The sequence below is a fragment of the Petaurus breviceps genome, unplaced genomic scaffold (assembly GCF_028583685.1).
Source record: "Petaurus breviceps papuanus isolate PSGF00001 unplaced genomic scaffold, PetGlider_PUasm1.0 38, whole genome shotgun sequence".
Classification (NCBI taxonomy): Eukaryota; Metazoa; Chordata; class Mammalia; order Diprotodontia; family Petauridae; genus Petaurus; species Petaurus breviceps.
This window is the reverse complement of record NW_027186304.1, coordinates 23781890-23801252: the sequence shown is the minus strand read 5'-3', so window position 1 is coordinate 23801252 and position 19363 is coordinate 23781890. Positions and strand designations below refer to the sequence as shown.

At 38.1% G+C, this 19363-nt stretch overlaps 1 protein-coding gene across 8 annotated transcripts in view; it reads left to right on the top strand.

Moving 5' to 3' along the window:
- Positions 1-19363, top strand: part of ANKRD12 (ankyrin repeat domain 12) — a 209358-nt gene that overhangs the window by 107893 nt on the left and 82102 nt on the right. For all 8 annotated transcript variants that reach the window (XM_069099659.1, XM_069099654.1, XM_069099653.1 and 5 more), the window contains one exon: positions 5063-5209. In XM_069099659.1, the coding sequence (XP_068955760.1) occupies positions 5063-5209 (147 nt within the window). The remainder of the gene's footprint in view (positions 1-5062; positions 5210-19363) is intronic.

Sequence of the window (19363 nt, the reverse complement as noted above, 5' to 3'; positions counted from 1 at the left end):
CTGAGATTTCAGTGGCCAAGAAGTAATACTTGAAACTGTCTCTTCTACTCTAGACAACTACCCAGCCTGCCTACCTCTGATCCTGGTTTTGAATGTGTTCCAAAGAAGAAAACTTCTATCCTTTAAAGTCCTCTATTTGACTATGATAGAGCAGTGTACTGACTATTTTTGGCATGGGGGAGAAAAGGGGAAGATGAGAGTTGGTAAGAAAGATTGGGAGCAGGGGAGGCTCAGCAATCCAAGACTGGGATTTTCTTTGCTTCTGAAGCTGTAACTGAGTCTATAATAAATGAGTCTATTGAAGAGCTATGAAGTTCATTTCTCTATCGTTGTCTTTGAAGGGTCAAATGAATCTTTTGGATGTTTAAAAGTCTTAAAAACTTCTGAAGGACCAGGGGAAAAAATGCTTTTAGTTATTAGGCATTTCATGATAAACTGCCCATTCATCAGTGACCCTAGATTAATATTCTGAGAATGTATTAGTCGTAGCCTTGAGGGTAGATGTTACATTTTTGTACATATATGACCTATTCAAAAGGCTGATACTTATATGTTTCAGTACTTGTTCTGAATCTAATGTTTTTTCTCCTTTTTAGGAGAGTATGATAGCCTTTGAGTTGAAAATAATGAAGGGAAATATTATTAGGTTCACAAAGGACATATTGAAAATAGTCCAAATCCTTTGGACTACTACAAAGTTGAAAAAAGCACATTTTAGGATATAATATTTTAGTGGTCTTCATCCATTTAATAGTAATAACAGAAATAATATAATATTCATCTACAGATTGATGTGATAATTTTGAGGCAGCTAGATAAAGCAACAGGCCTGGAGTCAGGGAGTCCTGAGGTCAAATCTTGCCTCAGACACTTAATAGCTGTATGACTATGGGTAAGTCACTTAAGCTATCTTGTCCTCAATTTCCTCATCTGTGAAATGGGGATGATAATTACACTTACTTTTAAGGGTTGTTGTGAAGACCAAACAAGGTAATAATTGTAAAGCACTAACACAGTGCTTAACACAAAATGAGTACTACATGTGTTAGTTATTATCATTATTATCATTAGATGCATCTTAACATGTTATCTAGACACTATATTTTTTTTAACCTCCATCACCAAACTTTTATTATAGTGCCTGTTATGTGCTAATTACTAGGAAAGCATTACCCCCACAAAAAAAAGTAAATCAGATAAATTGTAAAGACCAGTAATCAAATGAAGGAGAACATAGAATCCAAGTAAATGCTAGGAATATTTTCTCTCTTGCTTTGTAGTCTTTTACTTTACATGTATTCATAATACATCTAAATATTGAAGCCAAGCAGGAACCTAAAGATCGTTCGTGCAAATTTGAATTTGCTTGAATATGTGCTACATTCCTATTAAATTGTGTTCTATTTTCCAAAATCTATATTTTTATTTTTAAAACATTTTACAAGAGAAATTTCATTGATCAAGCAAATATGTGTAATTTTTTTTTGCTTTTTTTTTTGGAGGGGGAAGGTAGGGCAGTTGAGGTTAAGTGACTTGCCCAAGGTCACATGGCTAGTTTTGTGTTAAGTGTCTGAGGCCAGATTCAAACTCAGGTCCTCCTGACTCCAGGGCCAGTGCTCTATTCATTGCACCACCTAGCTGCCCCAAATATGTGTAATTTTGAAAATGAGGAAATAAAAACAGAAAATATTAACATGATGAAAGACCTTTGAAGGAAATATTAAACCTTTTTTTAAAAAAAACCTCTACTTATTAGATTTAACTTAAAACAAAACATAAATGGTTCATAACATACTGATACCTTACATAGCTAATTTTGATTATTTTAATGATATAATAAATTAATTACATTTCCTTAGATTTAAGTTCATTAGCAATGAAACTTATTATAAAGGCATATCAGTTATTTATGTTCATTAATAGTAGATAAGTGACAAAAAGCATTAACAAAATTATTGGAAAATAAAAGTTTTTTAGACTCAAAAGTTATCTGATGCCATGATTACAAGAGGATTTGTTTAGTATTTTTCAGAGTAGTTTTGTTAATGACCTCAAAATTAAGATAAATAATCGCCAATCACTTTTTAAGTACCTGCTACATGCCAGGCGCTATGTTATGTACTGGGGATACAAAAAGAGGCAAAAGACAGTTCCTGACTCCGAGAGAGACGACAAACAAATACATTGTAACAGGCTATAGACGCATAAATAGAAAATAATATACTTGAAGAATTTATCGTTTATTCTAAGATTTTTTTTAAATGGTACAAGGATTTTAGAAATAACAGGAGAAATGAGAAACATTGAACAGGAATTGAAAATATATTTAACTTGTACAGATGTGTGGTAATTGAACCTCAATAAGGAATGTTTTTAGAAGAAAATTACATTAAGATACATTTAAATGATTAATGAGTTTGGGCCACTGTCCCTTAGCTAACTGTTCCGGGGTCTGGGAAACCCACCAGTTTTTCTAGTCACTCTAATCTTCTAAATCATGCATTGGAAGAATTAATGTGATCCTTTAAGTGTTTAATTTAGTCTTGAGGAGTAGCTCACTGATCAGTAACATCAAACTAAGTGCTCACTAACATGAAAATAAAGTTACAATATTTGAATACTTATGGAACTGAGACTAATGAGGATGAAGTAGTTTCATAAATATATATCTATAAAATTATATTCTGTGACTTTAGAAATAAGGGTGAGTGCAGGTGCAAATATGGTACATTTTGGAATAAATAGAAGTAGGATCCAAGTCCAATTTAGATCTAGTCACTAGCTAATGGTGAAATGCCAGATTTGTCTGATACGAGTCAGGATACAGGTAGAGTTACAGGAAAAGATATCAGTTAAGGTATGGTCAAAGCAGATTACAGGGAGAGTCACAGTATGGTTCATGATGAAGATGTAAAGGAAACAGAAAGAGAAGACTGAGGTTATGCTGGGTGAACAAATTGTTTTAACAGCTTTTTCTTGGGTGGTTGCATAATCCTACTCTGGTACACTGCCTGGTTCTTAAAGGAAGCAAAATTCCTTTAGAATCCCAGAATCTGCTGGGCTATAACAGCTCCTTTACCACAGGTATCCTGTAAACAGAAAAATATTCTTAGGATAGATGATAGGCTCCCTAGACTAGTAAGTTATGATTTTCCTTGTCTTTCATTCTTCCACTCTCATCCCCATCTCATCCTTTACTTCTAGTCTTATTCCTCCAAGATAGGGATACCATTCCAGAATCCCATTATGTTTGATCTGGAAGACACCTTAATGATCATTTAGTACAAGATCCCTTTTTTACAGGCCCAGAGAAATAAAGAGATTATCTTATTTGCAACATTACACAATTAGTAAATGATAGAACCAGCATTGCAGAAATTCTGGTACCAAATCTAGTACGCTTTTTAAATTTTTTTTTCGTCCTTTTGGAGGGGAGAAGGCAGGGCAATTGGGGTTAAGTGACTTACCCAAGGTCACACAGCTAGTAAGTGTGTCACGTGTCTGAGCTCAGATTTGAACTCAGGTCCTCCTGACTCCAGGGCAGGTGCTCTATTTGCTGTGCTACCTAGCTGCACCTACCCTTCCTAATAGATCATATTTCTTCTTCCCATACCTTAATCCCACACAAAGTACCTTTTCCCTGGCAAAGTAAGGATATGTACCTTTTCCCTGGCAAAGTAGGGATGTACCTTGACTTACTGAAATCTTTTCATGGAAGGTGTGAATCAGCCTCAGGGTATAGTTAACAGACTTCTAGATCTATTTCTTGGATCCATAAACCTTCAAGTCTAGAAGGTACCAAAACCTTCCCTTTTCCTACTGAATTACAGAAGGGTTCATATTTCATACTTGAATTACTTTGCCCTTGAGTCTACTGTGAGGGGAAGAATCATAATTATAGGGCATAGAAGATAAGGTCAGCCTAGTCAAGGAGGAGTCAGTATTTTGAGGCATAATCATTAAGTGGGTATCCCCAGAGGATAGAAAACTGCTGCCCACACTTCCTCAGAAGAAGGGTAGTATTAACCAATATACACTTCCAAATCCTTTTCCTAAAGTCTTGCATCTGGAATTTTTCTCCCTCACTAGATGGGCCCTCTGACTTTGTCTCCAATGCCCAAGCAGATCTTGATTCAGAAAGCTAGACACTTCTAAGACTTGGTTCTAAAAGGCTTGTAGAACCTAGAACTTCCAATAGAACCCCTCTTCCCCCCCAAAACAACAAATCTTTGAGTAGCCCCATATGTTTGTTACTATTCAGAACAGGTTTCTTGGAAATGTCCTTGTCTTTAAAGATTCTTGGACTTCCATGAATATTAGCTGAAGCGTACCACTTAGCCATGTTGACTCTTGAAAAAAGGATCTGGAACCTTTACTTAAGACATTTTACAATCTATACTAAGCCATAAATTGATAATTGTATTCCTAGGGACTTGCTGTAGTTTCTTAACATGATGAGAACTTGCCTAAAATGTCTTGAATTCTTGGTTTCTGAAAACATGGAAGAGGTTTATTTATTAGATCAACCATAATAACTGTGAAATTGTAGTGTTATCATGTTCAAAGAAAAATATAATGTATATGTGAGGGGCTTGATAGGACAACAGTTAAGGGGAAAGATTGTAGATTATCAAAAGCAAGGAAGATTAAACTATGTAAAATTAAGAAATAGGGGAAGAAGCTATTATTTGATGCTGTTAAATTTTGATAGAATAAATCATTAAAATGCAAAATGTTCTTGAAATTTGTAATTTAGCTGAAATATTCTGTCTGTGAACTCTGAACAAAGTTAAAAATCCTAAAGAAGCATTCAGTTCAAAAGGTTCTTTTATTCTCTAATAAGGGAATTCTTTATTAAAGTGTAGTTTGAACTTGTATATAAAAAAGGTGCTTCCAGAATTTCAAACAGAAGTTTGCATTTCTTACACACATATTCAGGATATTCCAGATATCTCAGTAGTTTTAAACTTTAATAGCTTAAATACTTTTTAAAGTTCTAGTGTTCTTTTTTCTTTGAGTACTTAACTGTTTTATAATCATGCATATGTATTAATATTTCTAGAGAAAGAAGGCCCAGAGAAGAAGAAAACCAAAAAGGAGTCTGGAAGTAAGAAATCGACACCTGTTAGCATTCTTTTTGGTTACCCATTATCAGAACGCAAACAGATGGCCCTTGTAATGCAGATGACAGCAAGAGACAACAGTCCAGGTGATGACTTTTTATTCTTATAAATTATTCCTTTGGTTTTCCTCCGTAACACCTAATCTAAAGTTTACACAATAAAATAAAAACTTTAAATGCATGAATATTTTCTTGCAATTTCTTTTAGCATTTTGAAATTAGTGTGCATATTTATTAATATTTTATTAATATTATTTTTTGTTTATACTTAACTTTATATATATATATATTTTTACTTTATCAAACTCTTTATTAACTTCTAGTTTACATCATTCATTTCCACAAGATTTTGAGTTACAAATTTTCTCCCCATTTTCCCCCTACCCACCACCCCAAAATAGTGATCCCACTGGATACCCTCTCCTCCAATCTGCTCTCTCCCTTATCGTCCCCCATACCCCCTCTGACTTTCCAGTAGGGCACAGTGGATCTCTATGCCCCAGTGCCTATATATCTTATTTCCCATTTACATGTAAAATAATATTAATAATAGTGTGTTAAACATTTGATTTCCAGATTCATTCCCTTCCTCCCTTGTCACCCAACCTTACTGGGAAGATAAACAATTCAATATAGGTTATACATGTGTAGCTATGCAAAACATTTCCATAGTGGATATATTGTGAAAAGACTGACTGTATTTCCCTCCCTCCTATCCCACCTCCTACTTGTTCTATTCTCTACTTTGATCCTGTCTCTTTTCAAAAGTGGGTGCTTCCAACTTCCCTTCAGCCTGCCCTCCCTTCCATCATTCCCCCTCTCATCACCTTCCCCCCTACTCTCCTGTACGGTGAGATACCCTATTTAGTGTGTATGTCATTCCCTCCCTAAGCCAAATTCAATGAGAATAAAGTTGACCCATTCCCTTTTGCCTTCCTGTTCTTACCCTCCCTTGTAACTATTTTCCCTTGCCTCTTCCATATGAGATAGTTTACCTCATTCTGTCTTTCCCCATCTCCTCTCATTATATTCCTCTCTCACCTCTTAATTTCACCTTTTAAGTATCATCCCTTCCTATTAAAATTGGTCCTGTTGGGGCGGCCAGGTAGTACAGCGAATAAGAGCACCGGCTCCAGTGTTGAGGAGACCTGGAGATCGAATCCCGGGCTCAGACACTTAGCACCCACCCAGAAACACCTGGCCGTGCAACCTTGAGCAAGTTACTTTTAACCCCAATTGCTTAGGGGCGGCCAGGTGGCTCAGCGAGTAAGAGCACTGGCTCCAGTGTCGGGATGACCTGGATCAAATCTGGGCTCAGATACTCAGCACCACACCCAGAAATAACTGGCCATGTAACCTTGAGCAAGTTACTTAACCCCTATTGCTTTAAAAATAAAAAAAAATAAAAAAAATTGGTCCTGTGCCCTCTATCTATGTATACCTGTACACATATACACACACTCACATATGTATTCATATGCCCATATACCCTCCTATATAGACATATATATATATGGGTGTATACATACATACATATACACACACACACATTTCTATTCCCTTCAACTGTTCTGATACTGAGAAAAGTTTCCTAAGTTACAGTTATCATTTTCCCATGTAGGAATGTAAATTGTTCAACTTTGATAAGTTCCATATGATTTCTTTTCCCTGTTTACCTTCTCATGCTTCTTGTATCTGAATGTCAAATTTTCTTTTCAACTCTGGTTTTTTCATCAAGAATGCTTGAAAGTCCTCTATTCTGTTGAATGACCATATTTTCCCCTGAAACATGATACTCAATTTTGACCTTTGGAATATCATATTCCAAGACCTAAGGCTAAAACCTCCAGCTTGGGTGGGGCTGGGGTCAGCCCCCAGAACGCTGCTCTTCCTGCTGGCCTGCCAGGCTGTCCTCAGCGGGAAGTTAGCTTCTCTGTCTCATTTTGTGGGTTCTGTAGCTCCAAAGTTTGTTCAGTTACCTTATACACAAATTGGAGCAGGTGGAAGCTGGAGCCATGCGGAAGTCCTGTTTCTACTCCACCATCTTGACCAATTTTTTATATTTTTAAAGATTAAGGAGTTCTAAGAATTCCTGAGGGGTTATACTTTTATATTAATTTACTATCAGTAGTAGTAGAATAAGAAAATTTCATTGATTTTCTTTCAGTAGTCCATGAAAATGCTATATAATTTTTCCTATAGAAACCTCAGACTTTTTTAAAAGTTCTCATAAAATCATTTGTAAAATTGAACATTTCTATCCTTCATTTCATTGATTTCTACTAATGCTACATTGAGAAAGAAATAGAATTCATTTTTTCTATTAATTCCTTAAAAATATACTATACTAATATTTTTTTTTACTTGAAACCTTGTAATCAAATAATCATATACCATTCTTAGGAGTCCTCTTTACTGTCATTTCTAATGTATGACTATAAATACAAATTAATCATCATTCAGTAAAATCAGATGTCAGCTTAATTTTATATCAGCATTCCCATGGATGCACTGTGAATACATCCTTCCAGGGGTAGAGATTATACCATCCTTGCATGCCAGTTCCTCCTGTGTAATTTTTGTCTGGGTTCTTTTAGAGATTCTTCCACAGACAGTTTGTTCTATATTCCAGAGACCTTACCCTCAGTATTTTTGTGTTTTCTGAACATGGAGTAGGAAAGACCTGGGTTACAGTGCTGCCTGAGGCACTTTCTAGATATGCTCCCATAGTCCAGTCACCCTCTTGAGGCCCCTGTTTTCCTGTATGTAATTGGGAACAGTAGCAGCTATGGTACCTTATTCATAATGTCATTGTGAGGCTTAAATGAGATTATGTGTATATAAAATTTATTGAAAACTTTAAAGCACTGTGTGAATGTCCAAGAAGCAGTATAGCATCATGGACAGAGACTGGACGTGGAAACCATAGTTCAACTTCTACCTCTGACACATTCCAGCTTTGTGACCCAAGAGGAGATGTCAAGCAGGCAGTTCAAGATAGGACTGGAATGCAGAAGAAAGATGGGGACTGGGAATGAATACTTAGGAGTCATCTAGATGGAGATGAAATTGAATGCTTGGGAACTGATAAGACAATATAAAGAAATAGGAAGAGAGGAAATCAAGGACAGAGTCCTGGAATATACCCAGATATAAAGGGAAGGATATAGCTGATGAGGCTGCAAAGAAAATCTAGATAGGAAGATATCCACAAGTAAATAGTATTATAAAAATGCAGAGAGAAAAAAGTATTTAGAAGGAGGGGATGGTCAACAGTGTAAACTGCTACAAAGAGGTCAAGAAGGATAAAGACTGAGGAAAGGCCAATGAATTTAGCAATTTGAACGTTATTGATTGCATCAGAATCATTTCACAGTTAACTTTGGTTGCCTTTGTCACCCAGATATATGCACAAGATAACATTGCTGAAAACATCATGCTAAAAAGCATGGGAGCAAGCACACAGCCTTGCTTCAGTCCATTGGTGACTGGGAAAGTACAAGAGCATTGTCTGTTATCCAGAACCTGGGCAGGCATGCTGTCATGAAATTGACATAGAACACTGATGAACTTCTCTGGCCAGCCAAATTTTGACATGATTTTCTGCAAGCCCTCACTACTGACAGTATTAAAGGCCTTGGTCAGATCCACAGACATTGTGTCCAGACCTCTGTTCTTATCCTGGCATTTCTTCTAGAGTTGTTGGGCAGCAAATACTGGATTATCCATTCCTGAGCCCTTTCTGAAGCCACACGGGTTCTTGGGTAGATGACCATCTTCCAGGTGAAGGATGAGCCTGTTAAGAAGGTCTCTGACAAGAATTTTGCCAGAGAGACTTTGTTGTGATTGTCACAGGACAATTTACTTCCTTTCTCTTTATAGAGATGGACAGTGGAGGCTTCCTTGAACTCTTGGGGGATAACCTCTTGCTATATAACTTGGAAATTTTTATTCAGCTTTTGTGTGAGCAGCCAACACCCCACCTTCTAAATCTCAGCTAGAATAGAATCAGCACCAGCACTTTGTCATGTGAGAGGAACCTAATGGCATTCAAAACCTCTTCAGTTGGAAATTTGACTAGAGAGGAATTAACTTTAACCTGAGGTATACAGTTAGTGGCTTCTGAATGGGTCAGCTGCTACACTAATGGTAAATTATTTAACTTGAAAAGGCTACAAGCCAAGACCAAAGTGGAGTAAGAATTGGTGCATGATTTTTGTTCTCAGATGATTGTACACTCCATGCAACCTATAAAGCTAAGATACAAGAGAGTATGGATCGGTTTTCTGATACTTAGCTAATTTTTGCCTAATAGTTAACACCAAAAGAAATACAGGTTCTCCACCAGCCAGCACCACATCATCCATATGTGAACTGTAGGTTACATCAAATGGAGAAATACTGACTGTTGTGGATAAGTTCATCTACCTTGGCAGTATATTTTCCAGGGATGTACACATAGATGATGAGGTTGATAAGTGCATTGCCACAGCTAACAGTGTTTGGGAGGCTCTGAATGAAAGTGTGGGAGAGAAGAGGTATTAGATTGCCTACCAAACTGAAGGTCTACTGACCTCACTGTTGTATGCCTTTGAAACCTGTATGGTATATCAGCACCATGCCAGGAAACTGAATCATTTCCATTTCAGTTGTCTTAAGAAGATTCTATCTGGCAAGATAAGGTACCAGACACTGAAGTCCTTTCTTGAGATAAATGCCCAAGCATTCAAACTCTTCCACAGAGACCTGACTGGCCACATTATTTGAATGCCAAACATACATTTGTCTAAGAGACTCTTACAGAGAACTCCTACAAGGTGAGTATTCACTGGAGGTCAGATGAAGCACTGCAAGGATACTTTCAAGGTTTCTCTAAAGAACTTTGAAATTGATTGTGAGACATGAGAGACACCAGCATGGCATGTCCACAGCAGAGAAGGTGCTGTGTTCTATGAGTGAAGCAGAATTGCAGGAGCTCAAAAGAAACGTGAGATACACAGATCTAGAGACATTTCCACTCCAAATGTTCACGTGGAATATTGGTGCCCATATTGTGGTAGAGACTTCCAAGCTTGTATTCGGCTAATCAGCCACAATCAGACGCCTTGACTTCAACATTGTGATATCATTTTAGTTCTCTTCAAGAATGAAAAGCAACAAGCCAGGTCTGGGGGGCGGAGTCAAGATGGCAGAGTAGAAACATGGCTTCTGCTGGGCTCTGGTGCCCACCACCTCCAATTCATGTAAAAGGTGACTCTGAACAAACTTTGGAGCTACAGAACCCACGAAATGACACAGAAAAACTAACCTCCCGCTGAGGACAGTCCAGCAGGCCAGCAGGGAGCAGTCAGCGCAGCTTTCTGGGAGCCAACCCCAGCCCACCCAAGCTGGAGCTTTTAGCCCTAGGGTAGGCCTGACCAGCCACAGGCTGAAGGGACTTCAGATCACCAGCAGCTATGGCAGTTTCCAGAATTATCAGCCTTTAGATGCTAAGGACAAAGTGAGAGGTCAGTGCATTGTAGAATTTGGGATCCCGTAGTTGGGAGTGCTGTTGGCCTTTATCCCCTGGAAGGAGAAGCCACTGAGGCGCTGTGGCCATGCAGCCGCTACCATGTGGCAGCTTCAGCTCCTGGTCTGCAGACTGTAGGAGGACCAAGCAATCAGTCTGAAGGGTAATTGATCTTGCTTTAACCTGCTTGGATCTGGATTGCACTCTAGGGTGGAGGTCCTGGGTGTGTGACCAGCTTGCCAGAGCATGTGGAGTCTTTAGAGAGGGCACCCAACTAATAGCTTCAGTGGCAGAGAAAACCCCAGCATTTGGTACGAAGCTCCCCTGTCTGGAGTCCTACTTTGGCAAAAAGTCCAAAAGTCAAGTAATTGAGTGGTAACATAAGTAAACAAGGGAAGCAAAGCAAACAGAGGAATACAACATTAGACTTCTATTTTGGGGACAAAAAGATCAAAGCATGGAACCAGGAGGAAGACAGTGAAGTCAGAACTCCTGCACCAAAAGCTTCCAAGAAAAATACGAGCTGGTTACAGGCCATAGAGGAGCTTAAAAAGATTCTGAAAATCAAATAAGAGAAGTGGAGGAAAAATTGGGAAGAGAGATGAGAACAATGCAAGAAAATTATGAAATGAGAGTCAACAACCTGACTGAAGAAAATACATTTTAAAAAATAGACTAACTGAAATAGCAAAAGAAGCTCAAAAAGGCAATGAGGAGAAGAATGCTTCTTAAGAAGCCAAATTTGCCAGATGGAAAAAGAATCTCAAAAGCTCACTGAAGAGAATCATTCCTTCAGAATTAGATTGTAGCAAATGGAAGCTAGTGACTATATGAGAAATCAAGATATTATTAAACAGATCCAAACAAATAAAAAAAAAATAGAAGACAATGTGAAATATCTCATTGGGAAAACTACTGACCTGAAAAATGGATCCAGAAGAGATAATTTAAAAATTACTGGACTACCTGAAACCCATGATCAAAAAAAGAACCCAGAAATCATCCTTCAAGAAATTCTCAAGGAAAAGTGCTCTGATATTTTAGAACCAGAGGGCAAAATGGAGCTTGAAAGAATCCACCAATCACCTCCTGAAAAAGATCCCAAAAAGAAAACTCCTAGGAATATTATAGCAAGGTTCTGAAATTCCCAGATCAAGGAGAAAATATTACAAGCAGCCAAAAAGAAACAATTTGAATATTGTGGAAACATAATCAGGATAACCCAGGATCTGGCAGCTTCTACACTGAGGAATCGAATGGCTTGGAATGTGTTATTCCAGAGGTCAAAGGAGTTGGGATTAAAACCAAGAATCACCTACCCAGCAAAACTGAGCATCATGTTTCAGGGGAAAATATGGATATTCAATGGAATAGAGGACTTTCAAGCATTCTTGTTGAAAAAACCAGAGTTTAATAGAAAATTTGACATTGAGATACAAGAAGGAAGAGAAGCATGAGAAGGTAAACAGGGAAAAGAAATCATAAGGAACTTATCACAGCTGAACTACTTACATTCCTATATGGAAAAATGATAATTGTAACTTATGAAACTTTTCTCGGTATGAGAATAATTGAAGGGAATAGAAATATGTATACACACACACACACACACACATATATATATATATATATGTCTATATAGGAGGGTATATGGGTGTATGAATACATATGTGAATGTGTGTATATTATGTGTACAGGTATACATAGATAGAGGGCACAGGACCAGTTTAATGGGAAGGGATGATACTTAAAAGGTGAAATTAAGAGGTGAGAGAGGAATATAATGAGAGGAGAAGGGGAGAGACAGATTGGGGTAAACTATCTCATATAGAAGAGGCAAGGGAAAACAGTTACAATGGAGGGGAAGAACAGGAAGTCAAAAGTCAACCTTATTCTCGTTGAATTTGTCTTAGGGAGAAAATGACATACACACTAAAATAGGGTATCACACCCTACAGGAGAGTAGGGGGGGAGGGTATGAGAGGGGGGATGATGGAAGGGGAGGGCAGGCTGGAGGAGAGGGAAGTTGGAAGTACCCACTTTTGAGAAGGGACAGGATCAAAATAGAGAATAGAACAAGTGGGAGGTGGGATAGGAGGGAGTGAAATATAATCAGTCTTTTACAATATATCTACTATGGAAATGTTTTGCATAGCTACACACGTACAACCTATATTGAATTGTTTATCTTCCCAGTAATGGTAGGTGGCAAGGGAGGAAGGGAATGAATCTGGAATTCAAATTTTTAAAATCAAATGTTTAAAATATATATATATATACATATATATATATACTATTATCAATATTATTTTACATGTAAATGGGAAATAAGATATACAGGCACTGGGGCATAGAGATCCACCATGCCCTCCTGGAACGTTGGAGGGGGGTATGGGAGAAGATATGAGAGAGAGCAGATTGTTGAAGGGGATATCCAGTGGGATTGCTGTTTTGGGGTGGTGGGTAGGAGAAAAACAGGGAGAAAATTTGTAACTCAAAATCTTACAGAAATGAGCAATGTAAACTAGAAGTTAATAAAGCATTTGATTAAAAAAAAGATTGAAAGACAACAACCAATATTCACAAGAAACCATTAGAGGAGGGGCGGCTAGGTGGTGCAGTGAGTAAAGCACCAGCCCCAGAGTGGGGAGGACCCAAGTTCGGTTCCAGCCTCAGACACTTAACACCCACACAAAAATACTAGCCGTGTAACCTTGGGCAAGTTACTTAACCCCAATTGCTCTCCAAAAGGCAAAAAAAAAAAAACAACCCCACCACTTGAGGAGAGTCTTTAAAGTAGTATTTTGCTCTATTATTAAATGCTTTTTTTTGTAATTAGTAAATACCATAGAATCTTGAATTCTCTATCGTTTTTAGTTACTTGCATGATTCTAAAGGTGTGATCTGGTATAAAAAAAAAATATGTACTAAAAGCTGTTCCTCAACAAACAAGTAGAATTTGAGAAGGTAATTTTGAAAAGAACCATCAACAGCCTTAGAAAAATATGTTCTAAATCACTATTAATAAAGATTCAAATTAAAACAACTCTGAAGTTTCACTTTACATTTATCAAATGAAGGTCAGTAAATCAACAAGTAGTTATCAAGCACCTGCCAATTGCCAGTAATTGTGCTAGGCACTGGGGATACAAGTACAAAGAATAAAACAATCTGTACTTGTAATGGGGATATTTATAAAGTTAATACAAATATATAACAGAGTACTTAAATACAAGTAGAGTTTCAGAGGAAGGACACTACACTTGAGAATTTATGCAAAAGATGGTTCCTGAACTACATTTTAAAGGAAGAGGGGGCCTCTATGAAGCAGCGGTAAGGAGAGTGTACATTTCAGGCAGGAGATGGCTAGTGCAAAAAAGCAGGGAGGTGAGAGATAGAATATCTTGTGTGAGGATCAGAGATAAAGCTGGCTGGTCAAAGTGTGGAATGGGGGGGGAGGGTTTTTATATCCAGTGACACTTGAAAAATGGGTTGACTTGAGGTAATTAAGAGACTGTTGTAATAATCTAGGTGAGAATAAAAGCCTGATCTAAGTATGAGCAAAAATAATGGATCAAATACAAGAGATGTGAAGGTAGAAACAGCAAGAATTCGCAATTTTCTGGATAATACAGGGTGAGGAAAAGTCCAAGATAAATAATATTGAGGCTTTGAACCTGGGAGACTAGAAGAATGGTGATACATTGGAAAGAAATAGGGAGGTTAGGAGCGAAATGAAGAACAAAACAAAAAATAGAAGTTTGGATGAGGAGAGAGTTTGAAGGAAAGATCAGTTCAAATTTGGATATGTTGAGTTCAAGATGATCTCTGGGACATCCAGTTTAAAATGTCCAGTAGACCAGACTGAGTTTAGGAAAGAGAATGAAGTTGGATATATAGATCTGGGAGTTGTCTGCAGAGATAATAGTTAAACCATGTAATGAGCTAGTGAGGTTACCAACTAAGAAAGAATAAAGAGGAAGAGAAAAACATATTCTGGAACAGATATTTGAGAAGAACCCATAGTAAGTAGCTGTGACGTGCATAATGAGCTAGGAAAGAAGAGTAAGGAGGTCAGACAGGTGAGAAACAAACCCAGAGGAAAGTGTCTCCAGGAGAAGAGGATGGTCAGCAATGTCATATGCAGCAGAGAAGTCAAGAAGAAGCTGGCATGTGCTCCATACAATTCAGTTATATTCATTGTGATCTTTTTGCTTATTTTTATCGTGAGCGTTACGAGGCAAGATAAAGTGGCCCATGAAATTGGTAAATCATAAAAGTAATTTTAAAGGAATAAAAGTAACATCTTAGATATGGTTCAAAAAGATGAAGTGAAACAGAGGCAGAGGTTAAGTTAACTTGCTCACATAGCCAGTAAGTATCTAAAGCTGGATTTGAACTCAGATCTTCCTGCCTGCAGGCCCAGTGCTGTACCCATCATGCCACCTAACTTCCTACATGTATAAGATAGCATCAGTGTTTCTAGACAGTTTCTCTGAAAAAAAGATCTCACCAAGCTCAATATGAATCATCAGTGTGATATGGCCACCAAGAAAGTTAATATGGTCTTTGCACTTAGAAAAGCATAATGCCCAAGAGTGGAGAGATGATCCCACTCTACTTTGTCCCCAGTGCAGATTTTTTTCAGTTCTGGGCACCACAAACATTGATAAACTGGAGAACAACCAAAATGAAAACGTCCTAAAAATCTTTGTCACATGAGTATGAATTGAAAGAAATGAGGACAAAGGGAGGGAACCAAGATGTGAGAGTAACAGGAAAAAGTAAAACTGCACTCTTCCGCAAAACTCCACAAAAGGGTAAATAAAACACGCATTCAACTGAGTTCTGAGTGGGAAATCCCAGGATAATCACCATGAGTCATTTTTCTAGTGCAGTTTAGCAAAAGGAGATAGAGAGGTCTACAAGCTTTAGGGACAGGGTCTAGCCAGTAATAACCATGCAGAGTGTTCCAGAAGAAGGACTGAAAGAGGGCCAAAGTTTTGTATCAGGGCAAGAAGAGGTTCCAGACTCACAGATGGACTTGATCTTATGCAGAAGACAGGAATAGCTCTAGCACTCATTACTCAGTTCCAGGTAACCCAGATTCTGGACAGACTGAGGAGAGGACCTGAACCTAGAGGTAGCACTGCAGGTTGAAGAAGCAATCACAGGCTCTAGACTGGGTACTAAGTGGAGAAGCACACAAGCAAGCAACAGTTGTTTAGCTTTGATTCTAAGAGTGAAGAAAGATCTCAGATCCAGCCCTTAGCCCAGTAAGAAGCCTTATGGTGAAATAACCAGGACCAAATAATCCAGACTAAAGGAGAGCCTGTAGGTCTGTTACTCTAAACCAGCACAACTTTCAAACTGGTGGATAGTGGCTGAGTCTAGCAGCATTCTACTGGAATTCCAATCAGAGATGATTGCATACATGTGTTTCTCAGATCCAACTACAGTCCGGGAATTGCAGAGTTTAAACCAGGAAAGCAGTGGTGAGACTTTGCCCTGAATCAGATCACTTTGGGAGCACTGAAAACTTGCAGTTCCCAAGTTCCTAGAATAACACAACTCTCAGTCCCCTAAGAAAGTAGCATTAGGACCCAATAGGACAGAAGCTCAGCCTGGACATTTTCTCCAGAAGCACACAGAGCTTATCTCTATTATGAGATATGTTGTAGAGGGGATTTTTTTTTTTAGGTATGGATTTAGATGTCCTCTGAGTTCCTTTCCAAGGCCGAGATTCTGTAATTCTTTTATTTTGAAAATGTTAATTGTAAAACGAATACATTATTGCAAGAGCATACATATTTTCAAGTAAAAGTTTATGGATATATATGTTCTATGTAAAGGGTTAATAAGCTATGTCCTGAGGGTCGAATCTATCCCTACCACAGGCTGTGACCTAAGAATGATTTTTACATTCTTAAATACAATAAAACTTAATTTTATTATCTTGCTAGATTACCTACAGAAACAGGTGGCAGGCTAGATTTGGCCCACTAACTGTAATTTGCTAATTTCCTATTCTATATCATTAGCAATTTACATATTCCTTCTGTAAATTCATTCTTGGGTCAGATTTAAGAGTTAAATGGCAAACTTTTCCACACACAAAAAAAGGCAGCTGAGGGAACTATTGGCCTAGATGTGTGCTTTACCAGCTGTATATATTTGAAATTAAACTACACTGATACTGTTCTCATCTTTGATAAGAACATTGGAAGCAAAAAAAAAAAGTGGATTTTCACAAGTGCTGGGCCTGGAGTTAGGAAGATATATCTCCCTAAGATCAAATCTAGCCTCAGACTACTGTGACTTAACCTGGTTTACCTCACTTTCCTCATCTGTAAAATGAGCTGGAGAAGGAAATGGCAGACTGCTCCACCATCTGCCAAAAAGAGCCCTGGTGGGTCTTGAAGAATTGGATATGACTGAAAACGACTGAAAAAAAAAATTTTTACATCCCAGAATTGGCTGAAAATTATACAGATTACAAGATCGCACTGTGCTTATTTTTTCTTTGTTATAAGAAAACTACCTAAAATGCTTCCTCCAACAAAATGATCTTGTTCGTATCAAAATACAATATTACTTGAGCAACATAGATTATATTCTTCAGACATCTGGTCCTTAATATCAAATGAGTCACAAAATGGAAACATTCTTGCTATTTGCCCTTATTATGGAGGCGGTCCAGAGTAGCATCCAAGTTGAAGAGGCATTTCCTATGAATTGTAATAGCCTCCAATTGTGTTTCTGGACAACATTGTATCAGTTGCATCAACCCCCCCCCCCAGAGTAATGTATAATATCTGGATAATATCCATAATCACTCAAAAAAGTTTGGCCTAACATCCACACAAGAAAAACTAAATGGAGGGGCAGCCAGGTGGCTCAGCTAGTAAGAACACTGTCTCCAGTGTCAGGATGACCTGGAGATCGAATCCCGGGCTCAGACACTCAGCACCCACCCAGAAACACCTGGCTGTGTAAACTTGAGCAAGTTACTTAATCCCAATTGCTTAGGGCCGGCCAGGTGGCTCAGCGAGTAAGAGCACTGGCTCCAGTGTTGGGATGACCTGGAGATCGAATCCCGGGCTCAGACACTCAGCACCACACCCAGAAATAACTGGCTGTGTAACCTTGAGCAAGTTACTTAACCCTGATTGCTTACAAAAAGAAAAAAAAAGAAAGAAAGAAAAACTAAATGGATAAAGAATGCCTTTTTTTGTTAGGCTATAGCATATAATGGAATGGACAACCTATAGAATCTATCCATCAGTGTTATGTATGTATATGTTACACATGTGTATGTACAGGTGAAGCATTGCAAATGGACAATGAGCTAGTCTCCCAGTTGGATAGAAGGAGAATGGACTAGGTTTAGCCTTTGGAAATTGCAGACAACTTTTATGTAAACGTGTTTTTAATACTAGTATTCTTCCAGTGTTGTAAGACAGTGAATCATGAAATATACTATTGTTTCCACAGAATTGAAATTGAGATCACCAATAACTCAGTAAAAAGGCTTAAGAGTATGAACAGGCGGTATTACATTACAGTTATGAAGGAGGAAATGATGGTCTACTTAGAAAATCATAGGGAATCAGCAAAGATATTAATTGAGACAATAGCTTCAGCAAAGTGGCAGGCTCTAAAATAAACCCTCAAAAATCAATAGCATTTCTATATTATAATAGTTTAAAAATCCTATTGGCAATAATAGGAAAATCTGGTTGAAAATTACTACAAAAGGCATAAAATATTTGGAAATCAGTTTACCAGAAACACACAAAATACTTACATGGATTCAATTTTTTTTTAAAGCAATCGGGGTTAAGTAACTTGCTCAAGGTTACACAGCCAGTTATTTCTGGGTGTGGTGCTGAGTATCTGAGCCCAGATTTGATCCAGGTCATCCCGACACTGGAGCCGGTGCTCTTACTCACTGAGCCACCTGGCCGCCCCTAAGCAATTGGGGTTAAGTAACTTGCTCAAGGTTGCACAGCCAGGTGTTTCTGGGTGGGTGCTGAGTGTCTGAGCCCGGGATTCGATCTCCAGGTCATCCCGACACTGGAGCCAGTGCTCTTACTCGCTGAGCACCTGGCCGCCCCTAAGCAATTGGGGTTAAGTAACTTGCTCAAGGTTACACAGCCAGGTGTTTCTGGGTGGGTGCTGAGTGTCTGAGCCCAGGATTCGATCTCCAGGTCATCCCGACACTGGAGCCAGTGCTCTTACTCTCTGTGCTACCTGGCCACCCCAGTTTTATTTCTTGATAGCATTTTTTCTATACCTATTCAAATACACAGGGGTTTGCTTTAAAGACGTACATAGCAAACAATTTTCTTCATAAATATTTTTATTAGTCTTCTAAAGAGTTCTTTAAACATATTTAAATCCTTAGCTCTACTAAATTTTAACTCCCTATGTCTCATCATGTGACACAGAGTGCAATTCCTTTATGTTTTCTCTTTCTGTGCCTTTTTCTCATGAATCTATCACAAAAGATACACACAGCTTGATGATGGTCTGCCTTTCTATTTGTATGTTGTCTCAGGGTTATGAATGTATCATTTGGTTTGTCCATTCATCATTGTCTTTCATTTTCCTTTCACGACCAGTCTTACTCCTTTTATGGTTATACAAATCGTCAATAATTCATTTTATGCCATCATAGTAACATACTACAAACTCCTTATGGCTGACACATAGCTACATCAGCTGGAATA